Source organism: Lynx canadensis, chromosome C2 (assembly GCF_007474595.2).
Source record: "Lynx canadensis isolate LIC74 chromosome C2, mLynCan4.pri.v2, whole genome shotgun sequence".
NCBI classification, from domain to species: domain Eukaryota; kingdom Metazoa; phylum Chordata; class Mammalia; order Carnivora; family Felidae; genus Lynx; species Lynx canadensis.
In genome coordinates, this window is record NC_044311.2 from 6,790,570 (window position 1) to 6,804,694 (window position 14,125).

The 14,125-nt window shown below is 41.6% G+C and overlaps 1 protein-coding gene across 1 annotated transcript in view; it reads right to left on the bottom strand.

Moving 5' to 3' along the window:
* The window catches only part of SCN11A (sodium voltage-gated channel alpha subunit 11), an 84,804-nt gene that overhangs the window by 13,126 nt on the left and 57,553 nt on the right, over positions 1-14,125 (bottom strand). Inside the window, exons 20-23 of the mRNA XM_032594643.1 lie at positions 8,903-9,004; positions 8,180-8,449; positions 7,449-7,502; positions 4,585-4,726 (exon numbers count right to left, since the gene is read on the bottom strand). Of these exons, the coding sequence (XP_032450534.1) occupies positions 4,585-4,726; positions 7,449-7,502; positions 8,180-8,449; positions 8,903-9,004 (568 nt within the window). The remainder of the gene's footprint in view (positions 1-4,584; positions 4,727-7,448; positions 7,503-8,179; positions 8,450-8,902; positions 9,005-14,125) is intronic.

A 14,125-nucleotide genomic window follows, 5' to 3' on the forward strand; every position in this document is an offset into this window, starting at 1 on the left:
AAAACGCTAACTTAAAAAGATGCACACACCTCTATGTTTATTGTAGCATTATTTATAATAGCCAAGACATGGAAGAAACCTAAGCATCTATTGATAGACGAATGGAGAAGGAAGATGTACTACAGGGGCGGGTGCCTGGGTGGCTCAGTCGGTTAAGCATCTGAATCTGGCTCAGGTCACGATCTCACGGTTCATGAATCCGAGCCCCACATCGGGCTCTCTGCTGTCAGTGCAGAACCCGCTTTGGATCCTCTGTCTCCCTCTCTCCCTCTCTGCCCATGCAGGGCACGCTCTTTCTCTCTCTTCCTCTCTCCCTCAAAAATAAATAGACATTAAGAAAAAGGGAAGATATGGCACACATGTGTGCAATATTATGCGACCATTAAAAAAGGAGGAGTTTGTGCCATTTGTGACCACCTGGGTGGGTCTAGAGCGTATTATGCTAAGTAAAATAAGTCAAACTGAGAAAGACAAATACCACATGATTTCATGCCTACGCGGAATCTAAAAACCAAACGGATAAACAAACAGAAAGCAGAATCAGACCTAGAATACAGAGAACAAAGTGATGATTGCCAGAGGGAAGGGGGGTGGGCAAAATGGGGGAAGGGGAGTGGGAGATACAGGCTTCCAGTTATGGAGGGAATAAGTCATGGGAACAAAAGGCACGGCATATGGAATAGAGGCAGTGATACTGTAATAATGTTGAAGAGTGACAGATGGCAGCCACACCGTGGTGAGCACACCGTAATGTATAACCTTGGCAAATCACTATGTGCTACACCTGAAAGTAATGTGATATCATGTGTCCACTATACTATAAATAAATAAATAAATAAATAAATAAATAAATAAAACAATCCAATTCAGAAACTGGCAAAGGACTCGACTAGCCATTTGTCTAAAGAAGACATATAAATAGGCAACAGGCCTACGAAAAACAAAAATGCTCACCACCGGGAGTCAGAGATATCTGCACACCGATGTTCACGGCAGCTCTAGTCACGAAAGCTAAAATGTGGAAGCAACCCAGGTTGCTTCACCGTCCATCAAGAGCTGAGCGGCTGGGCAAAATGCGGCATATATACGCGGTGGAATATTCTTCAGCCTTAAAAAAGGAGATTCTGACATATGCTACAGCACGGACGAACCTTGAGGACACGATGCTGAGGGAAATAAGTCCATCACAAACGGACAAATGCCATAGAATTCCACTTACACGAGGTACTCAAAGCAGCCAAATTCATAGCAAAAGAAAGTAGAATGGGAGTTGCCAAGGGCTGGGGGAGGGGGAAGGAAAATGGGGAGGCAGGGTTGAACAGGTACAGAGTTTCGGTTTTACAAGATGAAAAGAGTTGTGGGGATGGGTAGGGGTGATGATTGCACAACATTATGAATGTACTTAATACCCCTGAACTGTACATGGAAAATGGTTAAGGTGGTAAATTTTATGTTATGTATATTGTACCACCGTAAAAAAAATAAATACATTTTTTTTGTAAAAAAAAAAAAAAAAATGCAGCCCTAGAAGTTAACCAGATTGTCTCAGGATGCCTGGCAGATATGCGTCTTCAGTAATCATATGCATCATGACAGTATGTATTAGTGCTGTTATTCTGAGACTGTCCTGTGTGTGTGTTGGGGTATAAAGCAAAAATGAGTAATCATGGAAAATGTTAATTCTATCATTTCCTATGCCCGTGAGAATCAGTTTTCTCAGCATGGGAAGGAAGAGATTCAAGTTATTATCAGAGAAGAGGTTAAGTGAAAACCTTATAGTTCTCAACTTGAATGACCAGTATTCATATTTCTACGTACATTTCCTTGAAGTCCTAAATGTGAATAGCTCTGGCCACTGAAAAATCCTAGAAGCAATGGCAATGAGCGTGCCAGGTTGTGATCTTGGGATACCACCTCCCCACCCCACCCCCACAAAAAAAAAACAGAACTCCTTAGAGAAATGGCTGATTCTTGATCTGGCACAGGAGTGATACCACTTAGCCCTGGAACATCTTGTCATTCCAGATGGCAAGGAAGCTGTCAAACGAGAGGACCTGATTTTAATCCTGATTTGAAAAGAAACAAACTTTAAGATCACTTGATCAAAGGATGAAAGATAAATATTTTAAGAAAATGAAAGACTCAAAGAAATCTGAATGTTGACTGGGTACTTGACAAGCTTAAATATTTCATGTTAAACTTTTTAGGTGTGATCATGGACTGTGTTTATGTTTAAAAAGAGATTTGTCTTGAAATATCGGTGGATGAAATGATGTGCTGTCATTTGCTCTGTTGAAAAATCTGGTGGCAGGATTGGATAAGGGGAGAGATGCCATAAAGATGGGTTTTTTTTTTTTTTTAGTTTTTAAAAATGCTTTATTCACTTTTGGGTGAGAAAGAGACAAAGCATGAGCAGGGGGAGGGGCAGAGAGAGAGAGAGGGAAAAATAGAATCTGAAGCAGGTTCCAGGCTCTGAGCTGTCCGCACAGAGCCCAACGCGGGGCTCGAACTCACAAACAGTGAGATCATGACCTGAGCCGAAGTCGAACGCCTAACCAAATGAGCCGCCCAAGCACCCCCATAAAGAAGCTCTTAAATCAGTAAACATGTTGGGTGATGGGTAGTGTAGGTTTATTTTAGTATAGTCTTGTGCATGTTGGAAATCTTCTATAATAAAAAGTAAAGACAAAACGAAATGCCATGGCCTGATCAAAACAGTGATTTCAAATGTAAGCTGAAATCTAAAATCACAAGGCCTGACATCCAAAGTGTAAGTATTGACTGAAGTCAAGCCGCATATAACAGAGGTGACGCCACACCACACACCTCCAAGTAATAGCAGCAGTAAACTTACAGAAGGACAATGAGTGACTTTCCCAGAAGTCACTAAAGGCTAATCAGGGGCACCTGGGAGGCGCAGTCAGTTAAACGTCTGACTTCGGCTCAGGTCATGATCTCACGCACGGTTTGTGGGTTTGAGCCCCGCGTCAGGCTCTGTGCCGACAGCTCGGAGCCTGGAGCCTGCTTCGGATTCTGTGTCTCCCTCTCTCTCTGCCCCTCCCTTGCTCTCTCTCTCTCTCACTCTCTCTCAAAAATAAACATTAAAAAAATATTTTTAATAAGTAACAAAGCTAATCAGTATCAGTCTACATTTTGGATAGATTACAAGAGTTCAAGAAAAATTGAAAAGAGCCATAAACACAGTTAGAAAACCAAAGGTGAATATTTAGTTACCTGATTTTAGGATTTGGGGATTCAGTTCCTACATGTAAGAGAAGAAGCCAAAAAAGGACAAGATTGGGAGTTCAGTCCCATAAAAATACTAAATGCCTACAAATAAAAAATGTCATTACAGAAATATAAGAAGCAAGTCACAAATTGGACTTAATATATAAAAACAAGAAAAAAATGACAATTTCCATTTGGAAAAGAGACGAAGGGAGAAATATAGCCATCAATCTGAAAAAATATATAAGCTCACAAATGATTAAATAAATGAATATAAAATAATGAGATAATACCTTTACCCATCAAGCTGGAAATGAAAAATTATAAAAATATGAATGATGAGAACAGAACAAACAGGCATTTTTATATCTTGCAATCCTGTTGCAAGGAGCGCCGAGCACAGCATTTCTGAAAGGTTATTTGGCAATATATGTTTAATGCCTTAAATTCTAGAAACTTATCCTGAGAAAATAATCACAGATACAGAGAGAATTTCAAGAATGTTCATGATTGTTTCAGAAGAGCAAGAAATTTAGAAATGACCTAAATGTCCAAAAAAGAAGGGAATGATTAAGATAAATTACGATCTATCTATAATATGAGATGCAATTCAGCCCTGAAAATTCTCACAATAGAGATGATTTCATCACATGGGCTCAGTACTAATGGGGAAGGGGGGTGCTACAAAATTAAAAATATTCTGTCATCTCAACCATGTACAAGGAATACATATTTAGTGAGAAAGTAACTGACGAGGCTTACTCTAAACCTGTTATCATATAGTGACCACCTTAGTGGCGATTAAATTTTTTTAGTCTTCTTTTATTTTCCGCATTCACTAAACATCCCCTATAGATTACAGAATCAGAAAAAAAAATACACATCTGTTTATTACAATGCATGACGAAAAAAATCTCCCTAAAAAAACCCTGCCTCTTTCCCAACCAACTTGTTTCCAAGTAAGTTCACAAAATCTGCCGAGACTCGCGTGCTGGGAGCCAGGACGCAAGTTTGCTGGAAAAGGAGAGTTCTTCTTTTTATCTTGGATTACAAGGTACACTTGAAAGGTTACTTAAATATGACTGTAGAGTCATAAATACTAATCCTAGTACGTGTTTTTCTGTTGGGGTTCAACAATGTCCTCTGTGTAAGGGGGTAGAATGGAGAATAAAAAGGAGCGATTTAATAAAAACCAGCTATCCGCAATCTCTTTTCAGCCATATCTCCAAGAATCTTCTCCAGGTGGCTTTGTTCCCATGCAGATGATGCTTTGCACCACAATCTAGATCAGCATTGTGTTCCTTCCAAGCCCTTTGGGGAAGACGTAAAACCACCAAATCAGAACAACCCCCATACTTATCTTTTTCTGTTGTTGGTTGAAGTTGTCAATAATAACACCGATGAAGAGATTCAGAGTAAAGAATGAGCCAAAGATGATAAAAACCACGAAGAAAAGGTAGTTTTGTGGGTTCTCCTCAAATCCTGGCTGTAGTTCTTTCTGTTAGGGAGTTTTTTAAACAAGAAAAGACAACAATTACCAGAGAAAATTAGAAGCCATCTTAACTACCTTATCTAAAAGACCACAGTGTCTCTCGGCAGGAGCTTTAGCTCCCCAGCCTCCTCCAACCAGCCATGGCTCGTGCAGGGAGACCCTCTTTAAGCTTCCCCTTGAGGGGCTTAAGTGGTACCAGCAATGGGGAGGGCATGTGAAAAGAGGCGTAGGCTTTTTCTCCTAAGCAATAGAGAATCATGAAAGGGTTGTAAGATTGGGGAATGGCATGACCCCATGTGTCCTTTGAGAAGGTCTCTAGAATGTCTATATGGACACATAACTGGAAGGAGCCAGACTGGAGATGAGGCCACTGGAGAAGGGGCACAGTCCCTTCAGGCAGAGGTGACTACCAACTCTTGATGAACAGCTACATCCTTCATATAGAGACCACTGTTGTGTCTAGTCTGTGCTTGTGCCCGGTCACTCTTGAATTCCCAGTGCCTGGCCTACTTTGTGACATGTAGATTCTCAATACACCTTGGATGGATGGATGGATGGATGGATGGATGGATGGATGAGTGAATTAATAATCAAGCTCTAGAGCAGACGCAAAAATGGACCACAACTAACTTCCCCCAACTCAAGGTGTGACCAAAAGCATCCAAAATCCCCTTTGTCCAAGTTCTTCACATTGTCATTGGCTTTATGCAGTTTGGGCACAGGTGGCAGGAAGATTTCTCTTTTCTTTCTCCAGATTACATGCGAAGATATATCTATGAGTGTTGACAGCTCTGTCACTTGTTGAATGTTTTTATGATGTTTGCTATTTAATACCCACCACACAGACTAATGTAATGAAGGTAATATTTGAAAATATTTTTGTCTTTTGCCTTGAAGAGTACCTGGCCTTGGTCCCAATTGGCTTGAGATGTCCATTTGTTTGAACTAAGGGTAGCCATTAGTACAAAAACTATATAATGGAAAGAATCATTGCTTGAGATGTCCATTTGTTTGAACTAAGGGTAGCCATTAGTACAAAAACTATATAATGGAAAGAATCACCACTCAGCATCTGACATTTAAAATAAGGTTATAATGCAGGCTAACCATCCTGCAAAGGGAGGTTCAACTAGGGAAAGTAAATGATAAAAGCTCACCTCTCTTGTACCCAGAAAAAGCAGTAGAGCGACAGAGAACATCAGAGTCATGAGATGTGTATCCTGATTCTCCCTCCACGGGTTTGGAGAGGGGACTTGGGATTCAGTAAATTGAAAGGAACATGAAGGGGGGAAAGAGGATGGTTTTGCTCAACTTCTGTATTTTTCTAAAAGGAAGCTGCTGCTGGGAAGGCCTGGGATACATTGCGCAGGCAGGATGACTTAAGAGGTTAGAGTGGCATACTTGGACCGAAAGAGTCTCTCAAACTTTTCAGTTTTCATGAGGCTGGGAAATGGAGTTGATAGCCATGGGCCCGCCCTGATGGGCTTTTGGTAAGTGATGGGAGTAGCCTGCTGGGCCAGGGAGCCAAGTAGAGGACATGACAGAGAGTCAGTGTTTAAGGCCAGGAAGAGTTAAGGGAGGAGAAAGGCCCATGTTTTCACCAATATTTGAGACCCGCAAGATTCTCCGTGACTACACAGACAAGGGTATCATCATGCTAGGTGCCAGCACATACCAGCTATAATGTCCCAGGACCAGCATCAGGATGGGCATCCCTCCACCCACCGCCACCCACCTATCATTCGCTCAGGGAACATACGTAAGCCACGCTTCCTGCAGACTTCTGCATAAGATTGCCTCCCCATCCCCCATCTCCACCTCAAGGCAAACGGATGCCTAAGGTAAACTAGGGTGAAGGTCATATACTCAAGAGACAAAAATTAAGCACATTAATACTTTAAAATACTGCGTTTGTTATAATTTACTACTGTACCACTTCTCACACCCCCAGTGCTGCCTCTACCAGCTCACGTGTATTGAACATCTACTCTGTGCCAGGCATCAATTCTGCAGACTCTCAGACAGAACAACATGTGTGTGACGACAGGAAGTAAATAATGCTGGCTCCATTCCTGATTCAACCACTTGCTTACTCCATGGATTTGGGCAGCATTCTTCCCTTCTAGTCCTCAGTTTTCCCTACTGGGAAATAGAAATGGCCTAGATGGCTGAGTACCCTTCCAACTTTGGGAATCCATGATTTCACTTCTTACTTAACTAGAATTTAACAGGTGGCCATCGCCAGAAGCCCGTTTAGTCTCTGGAGAGACTGTAGCCACGGCAAGCCTCTCTTAATCAGACGCAGTCCATCTGTAAGGTCTTCCCACAGCCCTTGGCTGGCACCCTTTGAAATCTGGCTTCTGCCTGTATACCCATTTGGAAAAGAAGTGAGAGAGGAAAATCAAGGCATTCTGTGATTCTGTTGCTTCTGGCTCCAAAGCATCCCAAATCCCTTTTGTCCAAGTTCTCCTCCATAAGAGGTTGTTCCTTGGTCACTATGGAGAAACAGGACTGGGCTTTGGAGCAGAATGGAATGGAATACTCATCAGAAGATGAATGGAAACTTTTTTTTTTTTTTTGATCCCTATTTCATAGTGTTTGTCCCAAGGAAAACAGGGCAAGAACGCTAGCCAGTGGAACTACGACGTGGGAAGTTCTAGACCGTGTAGTGATAACATCCCTGATGTGACCCTGGCACTCTGTGTAACATGGCAGAACACGAGCTCACCCCTCTGGAGTCGACAGCTGCATACATGATATCCATCCAGCCCTTAAATGTTGCCTGTAACAAAAGCAGAGAAACATGAACACAGAGACTTGCTATCTACAGATGAACAGCAAGCGAGGCCCAGTGGGCAGATGCGTCGAAGACGATGCCCCACCCTTCCAGGACGGAATGGCCAGGTGAAAGAGAATTCCTTTCCTTTGCAAAGGAATTCAGACTATGGGTGTCTTGTGGGTTTTTTTTTTTTTTTCTTCTTCATTTATACAAAATAAAGAGTTTTTTTTTTTTTTTTAAAGAAATTCCTGCCTTAAAAATTTCTGGAGAAGCTGTGTTAAAGCTGCTGGAAAGAGCCTGGCTGAGGCTTCCCTCGTGCCTCATGTTTGTGCCGTTCAAGCCCTGGCAACCGTGGTTTGACCAGAGGACTGACTTCCAACGAAGAAGTGCTGCTTAGCAACTGAGTCTCCGCTCCTGTTTGGCTCTGGAGAGTAAGGCGCCATACGGAACAGGGTGAGAGATGTACAGGGCCTTGCGTGGAGGTTGAGGCTCAGTAAACAAGAAAGTTGGAGACACTCAGTGGGGGGCAGTTCCAGAGGGCACTGGCTTCCACATGAGGAACTGGGATTCGATTCCACCAGCTCAATGCAGTCACTGTGTTTTTCATTAACCCGAGAAACGATTTATGCTTCTTTTAAGGTTTCTCTCGTCAGAGTGAAAAATATACCAACGGCACTTACCACTTGCAAGAGGGCAAGGTAGGCCATTCCCACATTGTCAAAGTTGACTGGCGGGGTGACCCAAGAGAAATTTCCACTTTCGCATTGACTTTGGTTTGCAACAACGCTGTAATTTATAACTGAGTTTGTATCTGATGCGTTAATGCATCTTCCAAATTTTCCAGAGAAGAAGTTTACTCCCAGGATACAAAATATGAGCCAGAAAATGAGGCAGACAAGCAAAACATTCAGAATGGCAGGTATGGCACCTATGAGAGCATTGACGACCACCTTAAAAAAGAAAACGGAAGAAAAAGTAGGATTCACCAAGCTCTGGATCTCAGGATGGGCCTGATGTGCAGGACTGGACCTCTTAGGGTCTGTCTTTACTTTCTACCCTCAAACTCCCAACCCCGCATCCTAGGACAAGCCCTGCTCTCGGCTCCATATGGACCCGTTTCTCTTGTCACTGAGGATCACTTGAGAAGTGTCCTCTGATGACAGTGTCACAGACCTATGGGACACCTGCCCTAGGATTGAAGGAAAGCCGGAACCCATCTTGCCTACCACAGAATGCACGCTACGTCCTAAATTTGTCATCTCTCAAATTCTAAACAGCGCTTTAGGTAGGAAGGAGTCCAGAAACAGCTTGACGATTTAAGGGAAGCCCAGCCCAAGAAGAACGATTGGTGTTTCCACCTCTCCCTGACAGCTGACCTTCCTCCCCTTTGCTGAAGAACGTACCTTCATTCCTTCAAACTGGGACAGTGCACGCAGGGGCCTCAGTGCTCGTAGAGTCCTGAAGGACTTCAAGCTCTTTAGGTCGATGAGACTGGTCACAGAGACCTGGTGGGAAGAGAAGCGATAGGTAGTGTACCTGACTTGGCTCCCAGGGAAGCCAGTGGGGGGCTGGTAGCCCTCATTCTGAGAGGCAGACAGGGTGTCCTCAGTGGATTATCCAGAAACAGAAGCCGGCCAGCCTTCTAGAAGTCGGAAGGCAAGTGAAGAGGCTATTTTTGCTCCAGTCTGCCAAAGCTACAACCCATGCAGGTGAGGGCAATGCACTTACATGATTTGTTTAATGAAAGACAAAGAAAAGTGAGAAATTGTTAAAGGAAACCAAAGGACATGACAATGATGTGTCACTTAGGGTCCTGAATTGGATCCTGGACTAGGGGGAGGCGAGGGAAGGTGACACAGGTGGATAGAAAGAATTAACCATAAAGGACCTTATTGAAACGATTGACAAAATTAGAAAATGTGTATGGATCTTACTATTGAGTCACGTTAAATTTCCCAACTTTGATAATTGTGCTGTGACCATGTGAGACAATTTCATTGTTCTCAGGAAACACACACTGGAATGTTTAGGGGTAAAGAGGTGTGGTGCCTGCCACCTAATCTCAAGCAGTTTAGCAAGAAAAATGAAGAGAAAAGGACAAAGCAGATGGGGTGAAATGTTAACAACTGGTGAATCTGGGGAAAGAGTATAAGGGGTTCTTTAGGCTGTTTCTTGCAACTTTTCCGTAATATCCTCAAATATCCGTTTCAATATCAAAATTAAAAGTTACAATGAAATAATAAATTGTTTGCTAGTATTTCCCCTCACTCAGTTAAATTTGGGGGGGGGGGATTAAATCCAATTTTCTCTCCCAACATACTTCTTCCCAATGAGTCAGGACTAAGGACTGGATAGCTCTATAAACACACTAAATTGAAACTTAAATATAATGAGCTTAAGTTGCACACCACCATTTGCGGATTCCAGTCACTCTCATCGATTATGCAGAGGCTCAGCTTGCGAGACGGGTTGCTCAGCGGGACAGGAAGTGAGTTATCCTACAACTGACTATGCTGATATTAGAGTTCACTATTATCTAAAACCATTCCCCACTAATCCTGTCAATCTCATCGTAGTAGTAAAATACTGGCAAATTCAGAGAAATTAAGTGAGTTGGTATGGCAGAATGACAAAATTTTTAAATGGGTAATTCAGCTTTTAAAAAATTATCGATTCAAAATGCTCTTATTTATAAAGGTTTCCTAAAATAGGCTGTTTGTAATGGCACTGCCCGTCGGGAGAGTTATTTCAGCAGCTTTTCCACAAATACTCCTTCTACCTGGTTCCTGGCAAGAGGGAAAAGAACGGCACAGCTTAACGGTTCTTCTGGCTTTACCCAGTAGCTGTTATGGGTGGGGAAGAAGGGTCCCTAGAGGGACATTGTACACCTTTTCACCTGGAATCCAATCCCCAGTCTCCGCTCCACTAGATTCAGAAGCACTGATGAGACACGCAGACATGAAAACACCCGCATTCTTTCCCACTCTACAGTCTTCTGCTGCTTTTTATCTTATCTTTTTTTCCTATCTAACTTGCATTTATCAGTCCGCACCGTGTGAACAGTCACCATTTTGATACATATCTTTTTTTCCTTGTGGTTTATTCCTTTTAACTGTTGTAAAATATTACAGTATACAAATATTCATATTTTATGGATCCATTCCCCCTTGGTGAGTATCTAGGTTATTTCAATTTCTTTGCTGCTATGAACAAACTGGACAGCTGTATGCATTTTTCCTGCCTACGTACTCAAGAATTTTCCTTACATGTCTAACTAGAAGTGGTATTTCTGGAGAGTAAATTACAAATTGGGCTCATTTGCAATTTTACTTAATAGTGCAAAATTTTTCTGGGGCACCTGGGTGGCTTAGTTGGTTAAGTGTCTGACTTTTGATTTCAGCTCAGGTCATGATCCCAGGGTTACAGGATCGAGCCCCACATCAGGCTCGGTGCTGAGTGTGGAGCCTGCTTGGGATTCTCTCTCTCCTTCTGTCCCTCTGTCCTGCTGTCTCTCTCTCTCTCTCAAAATAAACAAATAAACCTTTTTAAAAAATACTGCAAAAATGTCCCTGAAATTTTATTACATTAGTAGCAGTGATTAGAGATTCCATTTTCTTATATCTTTCTAAGTATTAGAGATTTTCCAACTTTAAAATTTTTGTCAGTCTGATGAGTAACACAGTTTCTCATTTTACCATGTACTTCTGTGCTAATTGGTGATGCAGCTAGTATGTATTTCTTCATATATTTATTACAACTTGAGTTCCTTATGCGAATTACCTGTTCGCATCCTTCTCCCATTCTTACATTGGGTTGTCTTTCTCTTGTTGAGCTGTAGGGAGTTTTTTATACTATGGATAATAATTTTCTGTTATGTATATGGCAAATACTGTCTCCAGGCCCGAGCCTGTCTTTATAATTACAATTCTACTGAATAAAAAACCCAGAAGTTTTACATTTTGGGATAGTTGAATTCAATTATGTTCTTGTGGTTGTGTTTGTATTTTTCTTTTTACATACATTTTTTTTAAGTCCGACCATTTATTTTGAGAGACAGAGTGCATGCAAGCAGGGGAGGGGAAGAGAGAGAGGGAGAGAAAATCCCAAGCAGGCTTCTTGCTGTCAGTGCAGAACCCAGTGCAGGTCTCCAACTCACACACTGTGAGATCATTACCTGAGTCGAAATCCAGAGTTGGATGTTTAACCGACTGAGCCACCCAGGCGCCCCTCTATTTTCCTACTTCAAAATTATAAAGATCATTTTACACAATGCTGATTAACAAGCAGTGTAAAAGGATTATTCACAGACATTCTCTTATTTAATCTGCACAATAATTTTCTGAATTAAGTACATTTTATATCACCTACCATGTTACAGACAAGGAAACCCAAAGCCCAGAGGATTAACAACTTACTTCAAGTGGAATTGGCGTTCACACCCTGGCCTATGTGATGCTACAGCTAATAATAGCAATAGTGGACCACACTTATCCAGTGCGTTGTCTGGGATTTATAAAGCATATAATTATAAGATTATTTCTTTCCTTGTTCTACTCATTTTTGTTCCGTTCATTTTGTTATCAAGGTTATACTTGTCTCATTAAGTAAAGTTTGTAAGCTTCCTCTCTTTTCTTATTCTTTGTAACAATTTGAATAAGGTTGGGGGTAACTGCCTATCTTAGTTCAGGCTGCTGTAACAGAATATCGTAGCCTGGGTTGCTTATAAATAATGGAAATTTATTTCTCACAGTCTGGAGCTGGGAAGTCCAAGATCAAGGTGTCAGCAGAATCACTGTCTGGTGAGAGGCCACATCCTGGCTCACCTATTGCTTTCTTCTCCCTGTGTCTTCCCGTGACAGAAGGGGTGAGGAAGCTCTGTGGGGTTCTCTTTTATAGCAGCTGTAGTTCCATTCATGAGGGCTCCTCCCTCATAACCTCTGCTCGTAACCTAATAAACACCTCTAAATAGGAACACATTGAGGATTACGTTTCAACATATGAATTTTAGGGGATGCAAACATTCAGCATATAGCACTACTCCTTGAAAGTTTGATACAACTTGCCTGTAAAACCATCTCGGCCTGGTGCCTTTTTTTGACAGTGTGGTATTGAACTACTGTTTTGGTATTTTAAATGGTTATTGTTAGATTTATGTTTTCCATTTTGTATCTGGTCAAATTTTGGCACTCGGTAAAAAGTCTATACTCTCATTTTTATTAATGTGAAGATTTATGTCAAAAGAAGGAAGCACTTTGCTTAAGGTTGCACAGAAAAAGCACAGACAAGAGAGCTTTAGGATCAGTTTCCTGAGTTGAGGTCAGTGGACCACAGGTCCCTAGAATGGAGACGCCAATCATTTGTCCACTGTCTTATGGGTTCTTCACTATAATATAAGAAGATAATGGATTCAGAATGATTGGCACCCTGGAAACTGACAGGGTTGACAGACGTGGATATATTTATTTCCTTTTATCATTCCTGTTGGAGCTCCCATAGCACTGCTGCCTTTCTAAAATGCCTGAAACACATGGCTACTTGTGTCCACCAATAATTTTTTTAATTTTTATTTAAACTCTAGTTAGTTAACATACAGTGCAATACTGGTTTCAGGAGTAGAATTCAGTGATTCATCACTTATATACAACACCCAGTGCTCATCCCAACAAGTGCCCTCCTTAATGCCCACCACCCATCTAGCCCATCTCCCTACCCACCTCCCCTCCAGCAGCACTCAGTCTATTCTTTATTGTTAAGAGTCTCTTATGGTTTGTTTCCCTCTTTCCCTTTTTCCCCCTTCCCATATGTTTATCTGTTTCTTAAATCCCACACATGAGTAAAACCATACGGTTTTTATCTTTCTCAGTGTGACTTATTTCGCTTAGCATAATACACTCTGGTTCTATCTACATTGTTTCAAATGGCAAGATTTCATTCTTTTGATGGCTGAGTAATATTCCACTATGTACATATATACCGCATCTTCTTTATCCATTCATGAGTCGACGGACGCTTGGGTGTGTCCACAACATTAGCAACATTATGGTTCTCCAAATAGGTATGCTGACCACATGGTTTATGCACATATCATGTCTACTTCTTTAAATAGCAGGGACAAAGTCTAACTAGTTAGCTCATGGTAGAAAGGATATCAATGTTAAAATCAAGGGCTTTAGAGTGAGGCTTCCTGGGTCTTTGAGTTTCACCTCCGCCATTTCTAGCCAATCTTTGACACGTTTCTTAACTTCTCTATGACTTAGTTTCTTCCTGCGTATATGAGAAAAGTAATAGTGCCTACCGTACTGAGTGGTTGTGATAGCTAAAAGAGAGAATGCATGTGAAGCATATAGCAGAGTACCTGGTACAGACAAAGCTTTTGATAAGTGTGATATACTATTATTAGCTTTAGCATCACACAGACCAAGGTGTGAGTCCCAGTTTCATCTGAAGCAAGTTGCTAACCACCTGAGCTTCAAAGTTCTTTGTCCGTAATCTGGTAGGTGATGTATAACTCTGCTTAAGCCAGAGCACTGATGTGCAGATTAAATGAAAGAATGTTCTTATGTTGCTTGACAATCAAAAGGGAGACCAGCTTAGTCTACTGGCTTCTGACCTGCTTTGAGAAGTCT